Source organism: Apteryx rowi, unplaced genomic scaffold, assembly GCF_003343035.1.
Source record: "Apteryx rowi isolate R43461 unplaced genomic scaffold, aptRow1 scaffold_14, whole genome shotgun sequence".
NCBI classification, from domain to species: Eukaryota; Metazoa; Chordata; class Aves; order Apterygiformes; family Apterygidae; genus Apteryx; species Apteryx rowi.
Window position 1 is genome coordinate 2,220,127 of NW_020447641.1, and position 23,032 is coordinate 2,243,158.

The 23,032-nt window shown below is 36.1% G+C and overlaps 1 protein-coding gene across 3 annotated transcripts in view; it reads right to left on the reverse strand.

The window, feature by feature from the left end:
* The window catches only part of FNBP1L (formin binding protein 1 like), a 63,896-nt gene that overhangs the window by 18,071 nt on the left and 22,793 nt on the right, over positions 1-23,032 (reverse strand). For all 3 annotated transcript variants that reach the window (XM_026057501.1, XM_026057500.1, XM_026057502.1), the window contains exons 2-6: positions 13,700-13,815; positions 4,240-4,293; positions 2,567-2,714; positions 2,095-2,157; positions 348-452 (exon numbers count right to left, since the gene is read on the reverse strand). In XM_026057501.1, the coding sequence (XP_025913286.1) occupies positions 348-452; positions 2,095-2,157; positions 2,567-2,714; positions 4,240-4,293; positions 13,700-13,815 (486 nt within the window). The remainder of the gene's footprint in view (positions 1-347; positions 453-2,094; positions 2,158-2,566; positions 2,715-4,239; positions 4,294-13,699; positions 13,816-23,032) is intronic.

The window sequence follows — 23,032 nt, forward strand, 5'->3', positions numbered from 1 at the left end:
TTAGCTCCCCTAGAAAAGTCTTAAATACATATCCAAAAAAAGATACAGAAGTGACTGAACTAGACTAAATATACACCACAAGATACAAGATAGCAGTAAGCCTGCCTGCTGAAGGAAGATAACCCACTTGGTATCATCTTGAGAATAATGAAGAAGCATACTCCCTTTCTGCACTATCTTACATTTTACAGTAACTTTGATTTTGCCCATAAGCAGCAAGCATATGCATATAATAAATGATTTTATACACTCAAAGAATGCTGTTCCAGTACTGCTGATGATAAACATGCAAATAAAATATTTTTATAGCTAAGGGAAAGGAAAGAAAGAGATGGCACCACTCTTACCTTCTCAACATCAGCCTTTGTCGCATTAGTGTCATTGTCCAATCTTTCATAGCTTTGCTGTGCCTTCTCTGCCTCTCTGCATTCTCTCTCAAATTTTTTTTTGCTCTACAAGAAACACAGACTTACTGCATCAGCAGCCACTATCCTATTTTGATTTCATACAGTAACGTTGAATTCTAATGATCAAAGCTTCCATTTAAATAAAGATCTTAAATTCATTAAGTACACTTTTATTTAAGTAAAGACACTTCACTAAGTACCTTTGTTTAAGTAAATACACTGCTCTTGTAAGGGCGTGCAATTAGGTCTCCAAAATTTTCAACATATTCAACAAAAATATTCGACATATTTATTTAAAACCTATCTATTTCCTTCAAGTACCAGCAAGGAAACAATTGTAATTAGGCTATAAAATATCAACTGATCAAAATACAAAATATCCTATTACAGACAACTGCAGTTAATTAAAAACAGGCAGGTCCACTTTTTAGCCAGACTTCAATAACCTAAAAGAAAGGTAAGGGGAAGAAAATAGAAATCTGGACTCGTATTAGTAAAGTTTGAAAGTTAACTTCTTCAGGGCTCAATTTTAGTTGAATAAATTCAACTAAATTATTTTGAAGATAGTCAGAAAGATTCATCTACATCCTGAGATCTTAGCATATCCAGCCATTACCACCAGCATTCATATTAACTGGAGTAGCTCTGAACAGCAGAGACGAGAGCAGTATTCTGATGTTCAATACATCTGGCTGTTGTCAAGACAATTGCTGCAGGAAAGGCTGTTGTGGCTCAAGAAATTAGCATCTCCACAGACGAACAGTTAACAGAGACTGGGAGTACTTCTGCTTCAGTGCAGAGTCGGGTAATTTAGGTTAAAGTGTCCCTTTAAGGCTGTGTGAATTTACAAGATTGACTTTGCACTCAAATAAATATAGCACACACAACAACTGATTGCTTGAGGTGAACTCTGGGAATTATCTTGCTGGGGGGTGAAAGCATCTTGAACTACCGCATCTGCTTCTACTGTGGCCATTTGACCGTGGATTAAACTCTTGACATGATGCTGAACATCGCTTATCTGGGTCTACAGCAACATAACAGAAATTCATCTCTCCAATTTTGCTTCACAATAATCTAGATCAAAGATACAATAAATTTGAAAGACAGAGAAACAACAGAGTATCAGAATGCATCTGAACACACATGGCAAGTTTTATATTTTCCCCACCTTAAGTAGTATTGCTTCCAAGAAAAGCAGCTTATGGTCAGTTCTAGAGAACTTTCTGCATTTCTCTGTAAAAATGTAATTCCATCTCCTGGAAGGATAATAGTCTATAGTGCCATTCTTGAAACAAGCCCTCAAATTCAAGTCTAATACAGTGACTTGATTTGTATTTCATCTTCTTGTAAATGAATAGTGACTAGTAATTACTCTCTAAGCAAAAAATAGCCTACTGAGAAGCAACCAGAGAAGTCTGCACCCGTGTTAAAAACTGGTTCCTCCACACTAGATAAAAGCCAGGGCTTCAGTCACACACAGAATAGCTGTTTACAGTGAGGGGTTTTTATCACACAGAATAGCTGTTTACAGTGAGGTTTTTTTATGCAGTGAACTACAATATATTTGACTGTATTTTGGATATCAGTAAGTCTGATTTGGTCATTCAATAATATATCTAAACATTATTGTCTAAGTAGTCAAGATGACAATAGTTAAGTTGAATAGAAAAAAAAAACAACTCACATTATCCATCTGTTTCCAGCACATGTCCAGATACTGTTGAGCTTTTCGCCCTTCCTGAAGATGCTGAAAACATCACAAATAAGATTAATTTACATATATTTTTAATACTGCTAGCTTTATCAAGCTTCTGCTCTAATCTACACACATTATGATGTGCTATAGCTCCAGGAAGTTATCAGTACTCTTTTTTGAAAGATAATCACTAATCATGCAATAACAGTACTACAGATGAAAAATTACACTGGAAAACAAGCAAGCACTCATAAGCACTATCTACCAAGATCTTAATTCTCAGATTTTAATAACTGTAGCAAACCAATACATAAAAATATCAGACTTTCTTTAAATATGCATTTGATACGTGTACAAAACCTACTTATTGCCAAGTTCATGAAGTTGGGCAAAAATATTAATTCTTTCAAAGACATATCCATTTTGATACCCTATTATCAAATTAAAATACAGAAATTACCATTTTTCTCTCAGTTTTTAGATCATGAGAATATCTCATCAACTCTCCATACACTCTGTGTCCCATTTCTTCTGCAACTACTTCTCGTTGTCCTGCATAGTCATTCAACTCATTAAGGATGTTAAAAAAGGCTATACACGAGGTAAACCTGACAGAAAGCACACACACACAAACACACATATACAAAAAGTGAAAAAGTTTTTTAAAATGGACTTTCTTTTTAAATTAAATCAAGAATACATACAATGGTAAAATCAGGTATTTTTTACAATAAACCTTATCTCAGTGCTGATTGAATTACAGTAGAAATGCAAGTTGGGAAAGCCTACATTGAGCCTAGCATGTACTATACGTTCAATGTTTCTTCAAATACTTTTTATAAGAATATGGATTTTTGTGGATGGAAAAGAAAGAAGAAGAATACTACCTGGAGAGCCCTGCTGTATAGTGGTATCTCCTAAGCTGCCAAATGAGAGGCCTGAGCTTGGGAACGGATACATACGTCCCTAGGCTCGCAGGCTGAACTTGTTGCAGAGATGATGTGCTTGGTGGTCTTGAGGGTGGAACATGCCAATCATACCACTCATATGCATCCCGATGGATGATCTACAGAACAAGTTTGCTATCAGCTCTGGAGACAGCTGCCTGTTTGCCTGCCCACCTCTTGGCTGGAAGTAAGGTGCCACTATGGCTGGCACTAAAAAGGGGGGAAGAGGAGGGGCAAAGGGTAGAAAGTATGTGTGGAAGGGAAGAAAGAAAAAAAAAAAAAAAAAACAGGCACCATATTAAAATATGTATCTTTCTCTCTTTAACTACGGAATACTGCCATCTCCATTGGCTTGGCTCTCTGGAATTCAAATGCCATCCTAGAACTAGAAATCCTGTTTCCTGTGGTCCAGGATCTTTGAACAGAGTCAAAAGAACTAGCAGAAGTCCTAGAGTGGATTCGCAGGCACTCTGTGCACAGCATGTGCTCTGGCTGCAACCTGAAGTCCAGCCCACATGCTTTCATTCATAAGCATTTTATTTATGTMWAAAAAAAAAAAAAAAAAAAAAGTGTTTTTCTAAATAAATAAAAAATGGCAATGGATATGGACAGCAAAATAAGCACTTCTCTTTGATAAATAATCATGAAGTTGTTTAATGCAAATCGCTCCTTCACAGGTAGGCATTCAAACTCATTTTGTCTCTGGAATCAAAGCAAGTCAGAAGTTTAAGATGCCTAAGTTCTTCTAGCCAAAAACGTGACAATTTTGCATACACTCAAGTTCCAGGTCTGCACAGCTACATTCCTATTGCAATATAAATACACTGAAAAAAAAAAAAATACACTAAGTAAAAACTAGAACCTAAGCACAAATCATTGCTTTTCTACAAAAAAATCATACTGGAACATACATAGCATACTAAACGTTCAAACTTTTGTCTACCTAACTTTAATTTGCAACAGCTCAATTAAAGTAAACTGATTGTTTATGCTTAAGAATTATGACAGAACTATAAAAAGCCAAGTAGAATTCTTTACTTCATACTTTTGTTGTCTTATCCACTTAAAAATTTTCTAAAAACAAATAAACAAACAAAAAAACACTCCAGAAAACCACAGTTAAAAGTATACTGTGGTACTGTAGTCCTTGTTTCTTATACACAGAACTTGAAATGCACATTTTTACCTGGGCTCCTCATCTTTGGGTGAACGTTTAGGACAGTACTTCTTAACCAGATTTCTATTAAGGAAGAAGAAAAAACAGGATGCTATTTTAAAGTCTCCTCTCAGAAGACATACACACAGCAAACTGCATTAACAAATAGTTTATTTTTAATGACTTCAAGGAACAAATCTATTCACTCTGTAAACTTACAAGGGTTCCTAAGTTAACACAAGGCGAACTATGGCATTTCAACAGTTATAAGCCACTTGGAACTTGAACAATATATTTGTAAATATTTTGAAGTCTCTATTGCACAGTGGCTAAACATAAAATAATGAGTCATCTCATTTATTTAAATTTCTTCTTAAGCATGCACAATAAACTAGCAGTCAAGAAAAATGCAAACATACGATCACTTTGTGTGACGTATATATAGCACCCATGCTGTACCCATGAGCGCAAAACTCCATGCCTGGTTTAAGCTTTGAGTATACATTCACATCAATGGTTTTAACTACAATACATCCAAATCTTCAAGAAGCAGGCTTCCAGAATATAGGAGACAGCATCTCTTTAAAAGGAAAGTGTTACATGTTGTACTACCACCAGTGTTACAAATAGCAGGTTTTCAGAAACTAAGCAAATCTCTGCAAGAGGAGCCATGGGCCCACCTCCAGCACTTTACAGAATATCAGAGCCCAAATTTATTTCCGAGACCACAGAGAGGAATTTATCATACCATGCAGAAACAACACCTCATGAAACATATAAACAATATAACCTACTTTACCCTAGAGTACAGATAATACAGGCGTACACTGCTTACAAAAACAACTGCAAAATATTTGCAGCTATATATACACTGCTACAAATACCACTCTATATTACCCTGGTAATTATATGGTGAAGATCCTGTAATGAAAATGAAATAAAGTCACATAGTTTTACAATCACGACAGGAAAAGAGAGAGAAAAAACAATTTATAATAGTTTTTCACATTCAAATCTTCCTGTGAGCCAACCTTTGCTTGCAGAAGTTTTTCTGAGTATATATCTCTTTCTGCACAACACTCTGCCCTTACAATAAATATTATTTTTCTGACAGTAATAAAGAAGTCTTTTAAAATTCTTGATATTCAAGAAGACACATGTTGTCAGTCTTGAAAAAAAAATCCATAATTCTCCTTCTGTTTTTAGTATAGGGAAGATCATATCTTCAATTGGGGGGGGGGTATTCTAGCAACTTTCAAAATTGTCAGTTTCTTCCATGAAGCAGAAAAATTGAAATTAAAGCTCTACTAGTGTTCCTCTGCTTTCCCTGAGATAATATATTGTTTTATAGCAAATAAAGGATCTTTTTCCATATGAAAGAAAAACAGGTAAGATGTAGGTTTTTTCTCACATTGCTCACCCCTCAACCTTTGTGCTCCTTGGGATTACAGAGGTGATGCATCTCAGTTGCAGTATATTTTTTAAAACCATAAGCAGTATTTAAAAAGAGGTCTTCTACTACTCAAATTAATAAACCAGTTATTTAAAGAACAAACCCCTATCCCCACAAAGATTCCCTTATTTTTCAAACATTAGAACCACTTCATCAAAAACTCACTAATAATGTTTACACTGTGTGACCGGATCCCCCACTATGGGTACCTATCATTTAAACTATCAAAGTAATATTTTAAGTGTCAATTCACATACTTAGCAGAAGATGAAGTGTGTCGATTACTTGCTTTACAAAGCACAAATAATAGCAACAGAATGCTGGCAATTAGGATTCTTTTCACACATCTCTAAATAGCGTTTATTAAATTTTCTTAAATACCATTTAAGAAAAAACAAAAAACAACTGTGCACGACTGAAACATTCTGTTCAAGAAACAGCATGTTTGTCTCCAGCTTGTCAGAGAATAATTCTCAAAGTGCATTCTTGAGAGGTGGATCCGGATTATGCAAAGAATGGGTTTGGGTTTTAATTGGTCTGGAATACATTTCATTTAACCTTCTGTATTCTGAGAGGGGACAGTATTTTGTAAAGCAACAATATTCTACACTTCCACCCAAATAAGAAATTAAGTACAGAACAATGCAAGAGCTTCGCATGCCCAAGAGTTACCAGCTTCAGCAAACCTAGCAGAACTGCTTTAACAGTAATCTTTTAATTGGCCTCAGGACTTAAATCTTCCATCCGTCTGTCCAGCAATAATTGAGACAATCAGCCTTTGATTTCCTAGAGTAATTATTACTATAGCTCAAAATACCTTCCCTTAAGCAGCACACAACTGGACTAGAGAAAACAGCCTGCAGCCACAACGCTGCAGAGATGGCGGAGGGAGGAAGAGGAGATGATTATATGAGACAAAATCTTAAATGTATCTTTTTATCACATTCCCACTGGCTGCATGGAATTTTATTTGCTACAAAGAATGACCTCTCTTATCATTATCAACAGGGGTGCTAGTCATACTTTCATCTAAAACAACCTTGTATAATATCGCAAGTCAATGTGTTTGGAAGTTGGAGATTATCTCTAAGAGATAAGTAGTGAGACCGTGTTCAGTCATGAAGTATACATCAAAACATGAGCAGGGAGTCACTGCGGAAGTAGCAAGGTTAAAACCTTGTGTCTCTTTGTACATTCACAGACTACAACCAGAAAGAACTTCCTCACTGAAATCAAAACAAGAATTTCTCTTCAGTATCACCAGAATCCACTGCCTGTTGTAAAATTTTACCTGGTAGAGATTAAAAGCAGGCATCTTGATTGGAAAATGCATAAACACAACTCAAAAAAGAATAACCTTCTTAGCCAAGTGATTTCCCCATGTTTCATTTTCCATTATATTTCTGCATTGCTCCTCGGTGCTTATTAACAAATGGGAAACTCCTAAAATTCACCTGATTATTATTCAGAAGGTGAAATGCGTAACAAGTGTACAATGCCGTAACTAAGCAACCATGCAAGAGCCTTTTCAAGGGAAGACTTTTGGACTGCTACAAATGAGAAAAGAAGCCACTTAATATAAAATAGACAGTTTAGAGTGACAGGGGAGAAGGGTCACGAGTATAGATCATTAACTAGTGTGCTGATTTCTGTTCTAGCTTCATTCTTTAATGTGACTGTTTACTATTTCCAGGAAGACAAAAAATATTATATAATCCTTCCTCCTAATAAAAGTCAAGCTACCTTAATCATGATTCCATTTACATTAATTAGTCATTACTCATCTTGTCTGCATTTAGGATCACAGGAACATATAGTTTTGAGGCATTGTGTGATCAGGTTATAAGGCTCAAAAAACAATACAAGCTACAATCTTCAAAGTTAATAAGTATGAAATGACAAACAAATGCAGAATTTATATCAAAGAGAAAGCAAGAATGCATATGAACAATAAATGAAGCATAAATGCTTTTTTAAAACAGTGAACACCAACACAAAAAGCAAACATAACTGAGAAATTAAATTTAAATCCTTGAAAAAAATGCAGGTTGACTAGAAGTTAGGATGAGGGTGGACCTGAAGATATGAGGAGTAAAGCAACCATCTCAAAGAGGAGTCAGTTGACACCTGGTGAGGGGGGAAAGAAGATCTTCACCATTTTTACCTAAACTTGTGTCTAATTCTCTGGATCCAAATATGGAACTGGACTAGTCTGTCTAGAACACTCCAAGGTTTAGATCTTTAAATAGATCTTTAAAGCCAAGGAATGATGCTAAGGACTCAGTGTTCACACTCTAAGAATTTCAGGAGGCTTTACTTCAGAGTAGCACTAGCCTGGTGCCACAGGTTAACCACCCATTAACAAGTGCACTTCCCACAACTCAGTTTCACTGGAAAGAAGTCCAGTTTGTGTACTTTCAGACTCCTCCACAAGTGACCTACAGCATAAGTGGGAACAAATCAGCAGATTCATTTGTAAAGAGCATTCCTGACTCGGACTAAAACACTTGTGTAAACACATCCTTACTAGAACATCTGGACTGACCCTGCTTCAACTGCAGTTAATTTAACAGGAGTCCTTGTCAATGCCTAGCTGGAGAAGGAGAAAGCATGAGCAACCTGCCCCCCCCCCCACTCCCCAGTCAGATCTGTACAGGTCTCCTTACATTGGAGATTTTATGTATGTAGGTAGGTATATGCAGGTATGTACATATATGTATAGGTATGTATGTATATGTGTGTATATATACATATATGCTTGAGCACTTAAATCAGAGCTTAAAAATAAGAATCTAAAATAATTGCTTACTTCACCAAGTTACTCTTGTCACACTGCTAAGTCCTCTTGTATTTTAGTGAGAATTTAACTTTCTACTATAATTGAAAGGAGAGAAAACAAAAGCCTGGCAACGGAATCTGAATATTTTGTTCCCTGGTCATCAACAGAAATCCCACTGATGTTAGCAGTAATCAGAAATGACCATGAACCAGTCAGATCAATTATCATCCACTTCTTAGCAGATGAACACCTGCACTACCAACAAAGGAATTATTTTTAACATCAGTTAGTGATGTTGGTAGACATGGTGAAGATGACAAAGGTCTCTGAAACAATACCGTGAGCTCACTCAGAGCAGAAGTCCTTCACAAAGATGGTAGAGCAATCTTGGACTGCCACTTTTTATGACCTTCTCCATGGACAAATGAATGAACTCACAAATATACTGAGCCAAATCAGCACCATGAGGATGTTGCAGTTAAATTAAAAATAAATGCAGACTCTTCCTTATGCTTCCAATTTCCTTTTTATTCCAAGGAAATAAAAGCACAAAAGTGCAAGTGACAGATCTAAGCAACAGTGCTCCTGGGTTTAGAGGAAAACCATAGAAGTAATCGCAGACCATAAGAACTGGACTAAATCTAGAGGACAAATTGCTCTACACTTCCTTATGAACGTATAGATTGATGAAACTTTAATCCTCTCTAGAAGCACAATCTAGACTTCTACCACATTCTGTTTTACAGCCATCTGGAAGCAGATTTCATACAGGACTAATCACATCCAATTTGTGCTGCTCCTGTAATCTTATCAGCTTCTCTTCTCAGTATAAGTCAGTCTCAGGTGAACACTAGTGAGACAGCAACCTGGACTATATTACTAATTTTTAAGAGAACAAGCACCTCAGTCATGTAGCAGGAAGTTTCAAAAAGCACCCTACTTAATCAATTAAAATGATTTATGCAACTACATATAACATCTGTATAAAATTTTATAGACATTTGTACAAAAATTGGGTTCATGAACTCAAAACTCATTTTTATTCAGTCACCCATTACAGAATGCAGAAATGGGAGTAACATCAACAATACTGTAGAATTTGCGTGAAGGCAACTGCTCAAGTATTGTTGCATCTATTTATACTAAACTTCTACAGGCTCCACATTGTATTACAAAAGAGTCTGGAAGCAAAATTTTGAAGTCTGTCTTCACAAATTATAAAACAATGCAATTAGAGCTGTAAGGCACTTCAAATTTATATGGAAAGTAATACTTTCCAATAGGGTTTTGATGGCTTCATTGACTGCATATCAACACACAAACTGTGTGAAAACAGACAATGACAATGAACAGCATTCAGTAACATCATGTTATCAGAAAAGGCTTTTAACTGAAGAGATGAATCTTTAAAAAATTATAATGTGGAATTGAGTTTACAAAACTGAATATCCTTGGAACAGTTAAGAATTCACATGTTTTGGCTTGCAGAAACATCACTATAAAAAAATCTGCCACATCCACATTTGGATAATAATCAACGGCCTAAACTCTCAGCTCCAATCAAAGGAAAACAGATTTGACAAACCCATATGGTGATAATTTGTGTTCCCAACCTCACATTTGAGCCTACACAGATATTAAATAACTTTTCCAAGTTTCTGCATATAACAACTTAGGTAGGTAGGTCTCAATTTGATTAGATATATGCATACATTAATATATTTAGAAAATAATCCAGTTATACATAATAGTGTGCAGAATGAAATACTAAAAACGCTAAAATTAAGTTTGCTCAGATCAACTAGATATCTCCAGAGATTATGATGTACAATTTTAAAAGGGAAACACTCAACTAGTTCAAGAACAAGCCTCACCATTTCCTTTAGCTGACAATAAAGAGAAACCGACCAAATTCAGAAATCTTACTTCCATAGCGGTTTAATGTGTAACTACACGTGTAACTTGTACTACTGCCTAACATAACAGAAAGTGGAACTCCTGCTTCAAAAGTGTCATAATGCTTCGGACAGAACAAGAAGGGAGTCAACCTCCACCGTGATTGTGTGTGCCGTGAGCAGGAAGTAAACAAAACAGACCTTCACCCCTCCCCTGCTAAGGAACAATGACTGCCTGATCAAAAACAACATCTGAGAATTCAATTACAAAATTTTGCGAGAGCCCAGTAATTTGACACATACTAGAATCCGATTTCTTTCCAATTATAAAATAAGAACAAATTAAATAGTCATATAATTAAACTGAACTCTATTAGTATACAATGTACATTGCAATATGTCTGTCCTGATTCAGGTCCCTGTAACGTAGTAACAGCCAATAACCTTCATATTCTTTGGGATACCACAATACATTATTTGAGACCTAAGCCACACAAACCGTAAGATTTTCCTTTAAGTATGCTCAAAATGAGAATATAATTGCATTTGGGAGAACTAAGCACATTGCAGACAAAGACAAGACAAGGTTTGCACATAATTTTTCTTCTCCACAGACGTCCTCAGCTTCTTGACCAGTGACACTTAAGCACTTTTTTCGATATCAACAACTACCTATCAAAGAATAGCAAGGAATGACTTGTGACCTAAAAACAGTATTGGGACTAGATTCTCGTTAGCATTTCCAGAATTACTCAACAACCATAAACTATCAATTTCAATAGCTTCATACAATAATAATATAGCAAGTGCATTCAAATAGTTCTTTTTAAGCTTATGTGCATCACTTGCTTTCGATCTCCCAGAAGGCTCAGAACAGCTGTTGTACCCAGGAAAGTCTCATCACTAAGTCATAACAGCATGGAAAAAATATTTTATCAAAATGCAAGGGTATACACATAAAGTGAGTATGAATTTCTGCCAGGACACGGACTCTAATTTGTGAAAACTGTTATAAAAAAAATTAACTCAAGTAATCATCCTTGGGTTTAAGTCTACAAAATTCAGATCCATCAACAACCTTAACAGCAAGTTGGTGACCCACACTGAAATCAAAGCAGAAGAAATATACCACCACGTACCTCACTAGCTTTATCTCTCCTGTTAAAATTGTTTTTTCTTGGTCTCCCATCTAAGTACTAATACAGAGCTAGGACTACCAAGAGGTGGCCACAGACCATATTGTTTATATTTCTACTAAATAAGGACATAAATTTCAGTTCTAGAGCTCATTATGAAGAGATTCTCAACACAGTATTTTTCAGGTTATATTTGATTACAAAAGGGAAAAAATGAAGACAAACAAAAAATATCTATCAGAGATATGAAAATCCAGCCCACAGGCCATATGCTGCCAGCATTCAAATCCACAGAACCACAGCCCATCCCAAGATCATCTCTCTCAGAGCTTCTCAGGAGCAAGTTGAAGGATTGCTAACTTTTCTGGATGCGAAAGCTCCACTTGACCTCAGTCTCCCCTGGGGCCTTATGACTCTTCACTTTTACACAGTTAACATCAGTGAGCATCCTCAAGAGAAATTATGGCTGAAATCAAGGTGCTATCATAAGACAGTTCACTATTACCAGCGCTCCCCCAAGGAATACCTATGAAATAATATCCAAGAGTAGCTACAAGAACTGGTCTGCTGGCAGAAAGTCAGTCACCCTCTTTTTTGTGTGCTGTCCAGACGCTGGTTGGCAGCAAGCAGGAAGCGCACACATGCACTGTACAACACACGCGCAACAATATCAGGGCTTCCCAAAACTGGCATACCTATTGAACGTACACAGTAAGTCCAGTCATCTGACAAATGTTGTACTCTACATAACACTTTTGCTTTTAAAAGATACTTTGAGAAAAATCAATGTTTTACCCAAATGTAAAATGCTGCACAGAAAAGACTTCCCATTTTTAATCAAATCTGAAAGTAATAATGTGGCCTTTCATCTTGCTAGCTGTGGGAAATGAACCTTCAAATATAATTAAGCAAAATGGCACTTGCTCACACTATTTAAGGAAAAGATCTGGATAGATCTGTGCAAATAAAACAAGTTTCCATTTTTAAACTGAAAACTGAAAACAAAGCAACACTGGGATGTAAACTGGTGTTGTGCATGCTTCAAACTTTCCTTTACCTCCTGAAGTTCTTCTACGCCAGCTTTGGAAAAGTGGGAAGTATTTATTTCCTTCCTTTCAAGAAAAAAAAAAAATCCTTCAGTAAAGTAGTGTGGCATAATCTTAGCAACTGGATCAAAAGAAGATGATAAAGAAATCAAGCAGAAAAGGTAAAAGAGTAGCCTAGACAGAGAATATCCATCCCCTCAGCAATAAACCTCACTACTGTGTTTATGAGAAAGGATTCCTCAGCTCTGTATCTGATGACAATCTAGTTGTCAGTGATGAGAAGATGGAGGACACCAAAGGAGAGAAGCTGCTATCAGCTGAAGTCTGACACAGGCTTGGTAGAAGCTTCAATTGGGACCCCAAGGTAATGCAAGACAGCAAGGATTATTGTAAATGCCAATGTCTTAGCACTCGCTTATTTTAAATCATGGTCTCCATGCACTGTGTGCTTTTGGTAAAAATCAATCCTATTTCATTCAGAAGAATGTGTTTCTGTGCCAGTTCATTGCTGCTACTCTCCTTATATGATGCTGAGGAGAAACTCCTGTTGGATCTAAAAGGTATTTCACTTGGCAGCAATAGAAAGTAAACTGGAGATAAGACAAAGGGTGGTTGGGCTACAAAGCCTCACCCAAATGGACAAGACCAGCTATGGAAAGGGTGCGCTTTAGAGGACAGGAAGATCTGCCACCTTCTGAAGTTCTACTCAACGATTTTAATCAGATTTTTCAAACACAACGTAGTGTAGCTCTTGCCAGTTCAACATGAGAAATTAATTAGTAGCAGAGGCTTGAAACTGGTTGAACACACACACACAAAAGTAGATTTGGATAACATGAGAAGTTTGCTACAAACAAACTGATAGTCAGCAGAAAAGCGTTAGTAGGGCTTTTTTGTTTAGTTTTTAATCTTAAAATTCCACTGAACATATCTTTCTTGTTCAAAGATTTGAAGGAGGGGGAGGGGAAAAAGAGCAAGCAAGCATATACCCAAAGAAAATTTTCTCTGCTTTGGAATAGTAGAGAAAAACTTGTCTGTCATGAAAAGAACTAATTCACTCTGTAAATGAAAAATGGTCTTTAACCATGAAATTACATACTTGTCCATAATATGATGCAGTGATTTTAAGTAACTGTTAAGATTCTTCTGAAAGGAAAAAAAAAAAAAAAAAAACAACTTACCTCAGTTGTTTTGCATAGTTTTGCTCAATCTCTATCCTTTCTTTTACAAATTTTGCGTATTTCTCCAAGAAGTCAATGCCCCACTGCGTATGCTTGTCTAGGTTATCAAACTGATCCTTAAAAATAAAATGAAACAAAAACACCCAGAATTAGCTAAGAGTAAAACCATCACCAGAAACAACATATAATTTACTTATGAGTTGTGCTTTGAGGGAAAGCTTGCTACTTGGATAGAAGTTAAGTTAGTCTTATGTATATATACCAGTTACATACCAGAACAACAAATTGTATGTGCAGGCATACACCTAGGTCTTTCTCTATAAACAGCTTTCAGTATTTGCATTTTAAGTTCTGTGTAGCCCTTGTCCGATCACTTTCACAATGAAAATATTACGCCTTTTTCCCCCTAAAAATCCTTTCATTCACAAATGGATGTTTTCCAAGATAACAAAGATATAATCAGAGATTAGTACTAGATAACTAAGAGACTGTTCAACACAAAAGATGAGTTTGGCAGTTTTAAAACACAAAACGCAACTTTACTTGTTGCAAACTTCAACTCTTAAGACTACCCACTGAAAGAAAAATAATGTAAATTACAGCTGCATGACTAAGTTGGGTGTAGTCTGCATTTTAAAAACCTTTATTAAAATAAATCTATATATACACAATCAGTTCATGATCAGGTCTAGAAAGAGATTCCAAAGAGAGCAAACCTATCCTCAGTCATTAAGAACATTATGGCAAAACAAAGACACAAAACAAATCAAAGATAAGTCAAAAATAAAACAGCCTTCAAAAAAAAGTTGTAGGATTTTTAATAAATTAAAACATCTTCTGAACTGAATTTTTACTGTATTCTGTACTGATCAATAAGCGGAGGATACTCTAATCAGGACAAGTTGAAAATTCCAAAAGTGAGAGGTAATATGGGGGTTAGGGAATTAGGCAGGAACAAACAACAGTACAATAAATGAGCACAATATGACCTAGCAAAACTTTTAGTCTAGTGAGTAAGTTTGCATTTTTATGCTAAAAAATCTGCCACAGTGAAAAAATCCAGGATTTTCAGTTTAAAACAGCATTTACCATAAATTTTCCTTAGAAGTTACTCAGTAATCCAAAAATACAAGCAAGTGCAACATCAAATACAAAGTTTATGTCCTATGTATGCTGAATCCAAATACACTTCACAGTAAATACAAGCTAAAAAATTTAAAAATTCACAGTCAATGAAGAAAAAAAACCCTACAGAAGCAGTTTAAATTCAAAGCTTATTTAATTTACATAAAAAATAGTTTGGGGTGAGGGGTGTTTTGGGAAGCTGTGTCTTGCAGATTCAATAACATACCTAAACCTAGTATATTATGTCAACCTTTATTATTAACAATTCAAGTCTTCCCATTTCAACATGCAATAGGATGACCTGAAGATAAATCAAAGAACACCATAATGCTGCTGGGCTCAAGACTCAAGAAAAATGTGTTTACTAAAAGAGAACACTGGGAAGACGATAAAAATATATACTACCGGTGAGAATAAAAGTAAATAAATAAATAAAAGCCATGAATTTAAAAAAATATATAAGGAATAAATCAGAATTAAGGTTTCTCTCAGATCTTGTCTGGCCTGCTGCTCTTAGTATTCTGTACGATGGACTAACCCTGGCTGTTGCCTTGAATCCAGTGGCAGCCAAGTACCACCAACCAAAAGCATCTGTCCTGTCCCACTTGCTCTTGCCACTGTATCACTCTCTTCACCAAAGAAGAACTGCTTTCCTTGATCTGTTTCACCACAGAATCATAGAAACTGGGGAGAGACAGGAGAGGGCCTGATGACAAAATTTTAACGTGTTTGGGAAACTGCAGCCTGTATTGCATGCTGTTCTGACAAACCCAATTTATATAAACTGGAGATTTCCACTCCAAATTCCTTTTGTCAGATAAAGTCAGATTCCTGTCATTGTTTTAAAAAGAGTTGCGTAGGTGGTGTTTGTGGGAAGAGGGAGGTTATCATCTTGCTTTTAGCATTGAACCACTGTTGCATATATGCATAAAAATACAGCATTCTCAAGAAGCCTTGCTTTTTTTTATATTCTGCTCTTGGTTTTGTAACTTGACAGCATTAGCCTGATATCCAAAAGAAGTTTCAAAAAGGTGCTTTTGGCATGGAGCCAACAGCCAATGCCATTAAAAAAGAAAGACTTCCTTCAGTGAACAAAGCCTCTGCTGTCCTACTTAAGCTCCTTAGTCCACAGTACTCCAATTCGCTGCTAAGGTTTCACTAACACCATGGAACACCAAATTACTGATGTTTCAGAATGCGTAACCAGAGCGGATGGCTTTCCAAATATTCATCTTTTTCAAACAAACAAATCAAAAAAAAGGACTCTACTGGTCAGAATTAATTCTCTGCTACCAACATTAAGCTAGAATGGAAATAAGTGGGTTCAATTGACATGTTATTCTCCCCCTGCCCTTTACCAGAAGTATTTCATCACTGACCAGCTCCTGAAAGCTTTCCTTTCCTCAATTCCTCTTCCTTCATCTGATTCTAGAAACTGTAGGCTCTGAGCAAAGATAACTTTGTAGCATTATCCCACAGCCCCTTGAGGAAAGAAAAAATTTGTTCCCTCCCTATATGAAGAACACACACAGAATATAGACAGAACCACCTGAACAGAGTAAAACACAAAGCTCCTGCAAGATAGAGCTCAAAGATTAAAACAAACCCATCTAGTTATCCTCACCACTCTGTGGCTCTCTACATTAGTTCCCCATTTTACAGCTGGTGATGTGGAAGAAAGAGTTGAAAGCAATGTGCCTGAACACTCACATCATGTGATCTATGAAAAGCCCAGAGGAAAGCCGGCCTTCTGGGGCTCAGCGCAGCTCCTCCACCATTACTGATATCTATGGAATTACTCATGTGCATTAACGATCTGCTAGATTAGGACTAGAAATCCTAATTTAGTGAGCCACTAGTCCATCCTTACTGGAATTAAAAAAAAAGGGGGGGGGAGGAGGAGTAGCTCTCACTCTTCCGAAGATGCAGACAGTTTCACAAAGTCAGTTTATTCACTTCACTGACTTTCTTGGTCAGCAATTATATATATGTATCTTAGAATGATGCATACAATATGAAACATACAAAAATAATACTTCCAGAAAGTACCAAAGCATCTTTTGAAGGGTGGCTTATCAATGACCAAAGCTGGTTGCCTTAAAAAAAAAAGACCTACACATGATTTGTAGATAATAATTTGTGTTTAAACTAAAAATATTATATTAAACTCCCAAATAAACACCGATTTCTTGGTTTAAATTGAACATACTGACTACGTCTGTTCAGTTCTCTATGTAGCATGTACGTATTGTAGAACGGAGCTCGCAAACAATTAACGGGTAAAGAAAATATGTTAAGTGAATATATCTTTCACAATTTTTCCAATTCTAGGTAAACAAAAAACCACGGAATGGAAGTCTGCAAGGTCACACAAATCATCTTACACTGCTCAGCAAGATAAAGGAAGCTTCAGTAAAGCAGCAGACAGAAAAGAACTATCACATGGAGCTCCTCAAAGGGAAAATCCGGCTACTGACATTAGTCTCGTATTTGTATCTTTTCAGAAAGTAAGTCACAAATTTACTCATGGTCCTTTCAGCTTCTCTCAAGAAGCATCCATGTTTAAGCTTTGGGCTTCAACTTAGCAAAAAGCTTTCTTTTCGTCCAGGAACACTAGCAGAAAATTTTCCACACTACTACAAAGGAAACTCAAGTTATGCGTTGAGATACAAGCCAAGCAGTATCTTGAATGGAAAAAAGGCAAAAATCAGGCAATATAGCATAGAGGAGAAAATGAACTGAACAGTTGCAATAAAATTTAAGCCTGGAACTTTCAAATGAAAAAAACTGATCTATTTATAAATATGACCAGCTCCTTCATAGAAAATGTGAAAGTTGCATTAACTAATAAAGATTGACAAAAGGCAACAAAGAAAACAAGTAAATCCTACAGCATCTGGCTATCTACTACCTTGAGAGCAAAGTATTTTCTCAACAACCTTCCAAGGCAAATATACACTGCTGTTTGTCCAGTAACTCCCAAACTTAAAAAGACAGCTGAGCAGGCAAGTTTTGTAAGAAGCTTAATTAAAAATGCATCTGTCGCTATTACTACTGATTACTACACTATTTCTTACTGATTGTCAGCTAATGGACAGTGGCCCTAGTGGAAACTGCTCACTCAAAAGCAAAAACGCAGTTCACAGCCTCTGCATCATAAACAACTCTGACACTTCACAAAAGGTTTATAGTAAGTCAGTATAGACTGTTCCATACGGAGCATTACCTCTGTAAATTGTACTTCAAGATTACTTACTGGAGCCATAGATTAAGATTTTGAATACTTCAGTCATGCAGTTCTAAACTTACCAGTTTGTTGGGGATACCAGGAAGCCTTACAACAATAAGGGCTGAAGCATCAAAACAAGTAGCTGAGTTGAACCAAATCTTCAAAGATAAAACAGTATTTCCCAGGTTAAACCCAAAATTTGCTCTCCCCCCTTACTGACAACTGTTTTTTTTCCCCCCAGACAAGCCTCAAGAGCCAATAAAGAAGAAAATCTGGAGGGTCTCTTCAAAGCGATGAGCATGGAAGGAATGCTATAGCATAAATAGCAAACTTCTCCTCCTCCTAAAGCTATCTTGTAGCTAGTCCAACCAATTTTTTGGGGTGGTAGTTTTAAACAAAATGTGTAAAGCAGATCAAGATTTTTAAGCAGTTATTTGTTCCCCAGCCTTCATTGACTTTGGAAAGCGTTTCTACTTGTATTAGAAACTAGGACTATAATGCAGCAGTACCAAATTCTGTAAAAGTTCTGTTTTACTGAATGTTTCTGTTGCAAGGAGCTCTAGTTTACTGCATAAATATCAAATTGCTGCTGATTATTTTCCATTTTATTGACCTCCATTCTGACGATGATCTTCAGACAACTAAGTTCAAAGCCTACTTTCAACCACATGTGAAGAGATGGAAGGAATTTAAGCTAGCATTCACAGTACTCTGTTGCTATACAGTTCATAGATTCCAAGATTAACAATCATTTCATCTGGCTTGCTGCCTATACCAAAACATCATGTTCTTTCCTCCCCCCCCCTTTTTTTTTTAATATATCAAGCCTGTATCAACTTATTTTATCTGCAAGCTTTACTTAAAAAGCTCCATGGGCTACAAATCCCACCACACTGTTTTCCATCTATTTTTTCCAACAGTTAATTTCACTTCCCCTCTTTATTTCAATCGCATTAATTTATCTTTCATTTCTAATCTACTAGATAACTTTTTTTTTTGCAGACTTACAAGCTACCTTTAAACAGCAATTTTTCTTCAAAAAGGTACTCAAGCCACCTCTAAAAGTGGTCGTGAAGTTGTATCTTCATTAACCAAACAGACTTAACTTCTCCCTCAAAATTGTCCCCATAAAACCATAATTTCTGGACTACTAAAACTGTAACTTTTTCTAATTTTTTTCCATTCCCCACACAACGATTTCTCTGATTTTGGACTTACTATACCAAAAATGGTCTCCAGAGTCACACCTATAGTCAAAACCAGCCTTTTCATGCTCCAGTTGAGTAATTCCTCAGTAATATAGACAACATTTCTTTACTACAGAAGTCTGACTCAATTATTATTCACAATGACTCTTTTTTTTTTTTCCCTCCAACTAGAATCCTGCTTCTGTCCTGGAAAGAATGACTTGTATTCTTTATTCTTGGATGTAGGACCTTGCACCTCATTGCCAGAACATGCCCTGTTTGACTGAATCAATCTTACAGGGGCTGACCCACCTACTGCTGTTGTTATTGACTTGAGCAGTAAATATTACTGCCTGCAAAAGCTACCAATAACTTTATTATATCCTTGATTAGAAAAAAAAAGCATTAAATCATATCCACATCCCTGATGTATTTTACACTGAAAATCTTCTAATACAACAATTCCCAACTTACATTTTTATTAACTAGTTTTTAAGTATCTATCAACTATAGCAACTGTCTTATGAAAGTTTAAGCATCTTATCTCAACCATTTATTACATCAGTTAAACCTGCAACATTTAAAATAGATTATCTAACAAAACATTTTATTCAAAATCATGACAACTGGCACTAATTATGCTAGTATCATTGTATTCTCTTTTGACTGAACTGCACATCAATATTTCCACAATTTTATCTGACCAATTAGTCTGCAGCTACCCAAGTGATCTTATTTGCCATTTGAAGTACTGGCACAAAATTCATTTTTTCCCCAGTTCTTTGTTCCCCAGGCTGTCTAGCTTGCCAGTCTAAACTTCCAGTTCAGTGAGTGGGAGACTAAAAGCTGAACTCCACATCTTGCTCTCCAAATTCCTAACGCTACACAGTTCAGTATAAGAAAATATCCACTACCATGCTCCAATGGCACCCATGGAAAAGAGTGTTTCAGAGCATGGAGCAACTTCAATCGGGTGTTTGTCAGGAAAAAAAAAAAATTGGCACACAAAAAAAGCCCAGTCCATTTGCTGATAGAAATGCTATATTTTACATCATCTTCAGCAAAGCAACAAATTATTTAGCCACACAAATGCAAGTCCACAGAAATCCAACTGAGAAATCAGGGCTGATTATGTAACTCAATATTGATTACGATAGGTCTTGTTTACTCAATCCAAGCCTGTGAGGGCTTCTCAAATGAATCTGAATTATGCAGAAATTTAAATTGTAGGTTAAATAATGTCCTTCCTCCCTTCATCTCAGTACTGCAGAAGACACAAAGTCCCAACTATATTCAAGTAGTTAAATAAAAAATTTTAAGTTACAAGACATTACAAAGCCACTACTTCACATATTAGCTTATGATTTTATTAAACTTCTCCTGAAATATCTGAAGTGTTTGTATGAAACATTATGCAGTCTTTTTTTTTTTTTTTTTTTTTATGACAGAACACCCAACAAGAGATATACTCGTTCCTTACATGAAGACGTGTGCTCCTCCGATCAGACTGACTTAATGCTCCCATGGTGGAAGGGCCAAGCTATGGAGATAGTGGCTGAGCGATGCAGAGAAACTGGTCATCCTCGTTATTATTACTTCTTTTTTTTTTTTTTTTTTAATTAAGAGCAAAGCCACTTAAGGTCAAACAATTCAACATATTTTATGTAAAATTAGATGAGTCAAGGTCAATTTTTTTCTAACTTGCAGTGTTTGTGCAAAGAACTGCTTAATGTGCTACTTTAACAGGCAGATTTTAAAATGGAAATCATCATTGGACTTAAATATATTAATGATAAGTTACCAGTATAGTAGAGTGTACCTTTCCCTACTTGTCTTCAGGACAAAACAGGTAGATTGTATTTTCATTACAATATTTTACACTAATCTACTTCTAATACATTTCAGTTTTTCTGATCCTTTGAAACTTCTTCCCTGCCTAAGTGTTTTTTTCTTCTCCTTAGTCTATGCATCTATATGCATTCCTGCTTCCTTTTCTATCCCTGCATAATAGCTCTTCTATTCTACTGTCTGAACTAATTATCACTTTTTTTCTCTTCCTGCCTGCTTGTTTTTATAATTACTAATTTGGTCTTCTGGTCCTTCTTTTTTCTTGCAACTGCAGTCTGCTACTCCTTAAGAGGCAGACAAGAGCTGCTTCCAGCTAAACAGTAATTTATTTTTTAAAACATCCTGTTAGTTTTAAATGTAAAAACTAACAAAGAGCTGTTTCTATACAGAGAACAAACTAGAGACAGTGTTTGGCTTTTCTGCTTTCTAAGAGTTCTGGATTGTAGCTTCCAAACAGATTAACCGGCAAATTATACCTCATTCCTCTCTAAAAACTACATATTACAGTTAAAAGAATAGAAGATATGTGGCTGTGAACAAATTTAGAGATTAAACATTTTTATAGACAAGATTAACATCAATGAGAAGGAACAGAACAGCAATACTGAATGCCATAGCTACATCAGAAAAAACAGAGACACTCAGAGATGTAAGAAGAACAAAAAGTTACATGCGTATATGCATAAACTTTTTATTTTAATACAGAATTAAAACGTGAAGTACTGTTTAGCTTAATATAGATTATACAGGAGTGAAAAAAATACAAGTCTTTTGGATACAAAAGAGGAAAAATAATTCCTAAAAATAACTTAAAAAAAATTGTTAGACAGCTGACTTCCAGGACACAGAGCTGTTTTGCCTGCAAAAACCAGGAAATTGTATTAATAGTAATCCTTACGTTGCAGCTTCAAAATACTTAAGTGAGAAACTCCATTACAAATGCAGACTTGAAGTGCTGAATATGCAAAAGGAAAACAACAGCCATGAAAAATTTACTTGTAGCTGGATGAAAGACTACTTTCCTCTAAGGCGTAAGAAAAGGAAATAGTTCACATTATGAACAAAGTACGTAAAATCCACCTGCCCATTAGACTTTTGGATATATTCTAAGAAAGCAATACCAATGTTAACTTGATTTTTAAAAGTCAATTTCTACATTTTATGATTATAAAAATGTCTGCATGATAATGTGCATAAATAACTTAAAAGCAGTAATAAACTGCTGGACACCTAGCTATCCCATAACATGAGGTATACAGCAAGGCAAGGTTCTGAAGAGACACTAAAAATGGAAAGCCACAGTTTAGGAAGAGAAGTACAATGTCTGTGCTTTCCCTTTTAAAGATGGCCTGAGACCAGCAAAAAAGGAACTGCGTTGGAAACTTTTCATGGAAAATCGGGTCTAGCAGGAAGGGCTATCTTGTTTGGCAGCCAGCAACTTAACAGGTGTGCCAGACACATTTACTTTCCAGGAAGAGAGAATATACCACAGAGAGAACAGGAGTAGAAAAATTCACATTGTGGTTCCTTTTGGAATGAGCAGCCTGAACTGCAACAGAACTCCAGCACTGTGTCAACAGAGCAGCCAAAAACCAAGCAGGGAAATAAACACAGTATCACATCTCCTGCATGTCTAAGCTACAAAAGGCTGTTTACATTTGGAAAGTAGGAATACTAACACCTATTTCACAGTGGATAAGCTAGGATGACCCAAGGAGTCACTGAAGCACTTCCCTGGAGAGTCAAACCAAGAGAGGGCAGGGAGCGAGACATCATTTTCAAAAGCAGACAGCTGTTGAATTAGCTCAGACATCTTGTGATATCCCACCTTGAGGACACCATTTGACATTAGAGACTACAGCTGTGCACAGTTCATCAATGCCACTGATTCTATCAGTGTCATTCAACAGAGGAGAGGAATATGCTGTGCCACAGAGGGGCCGC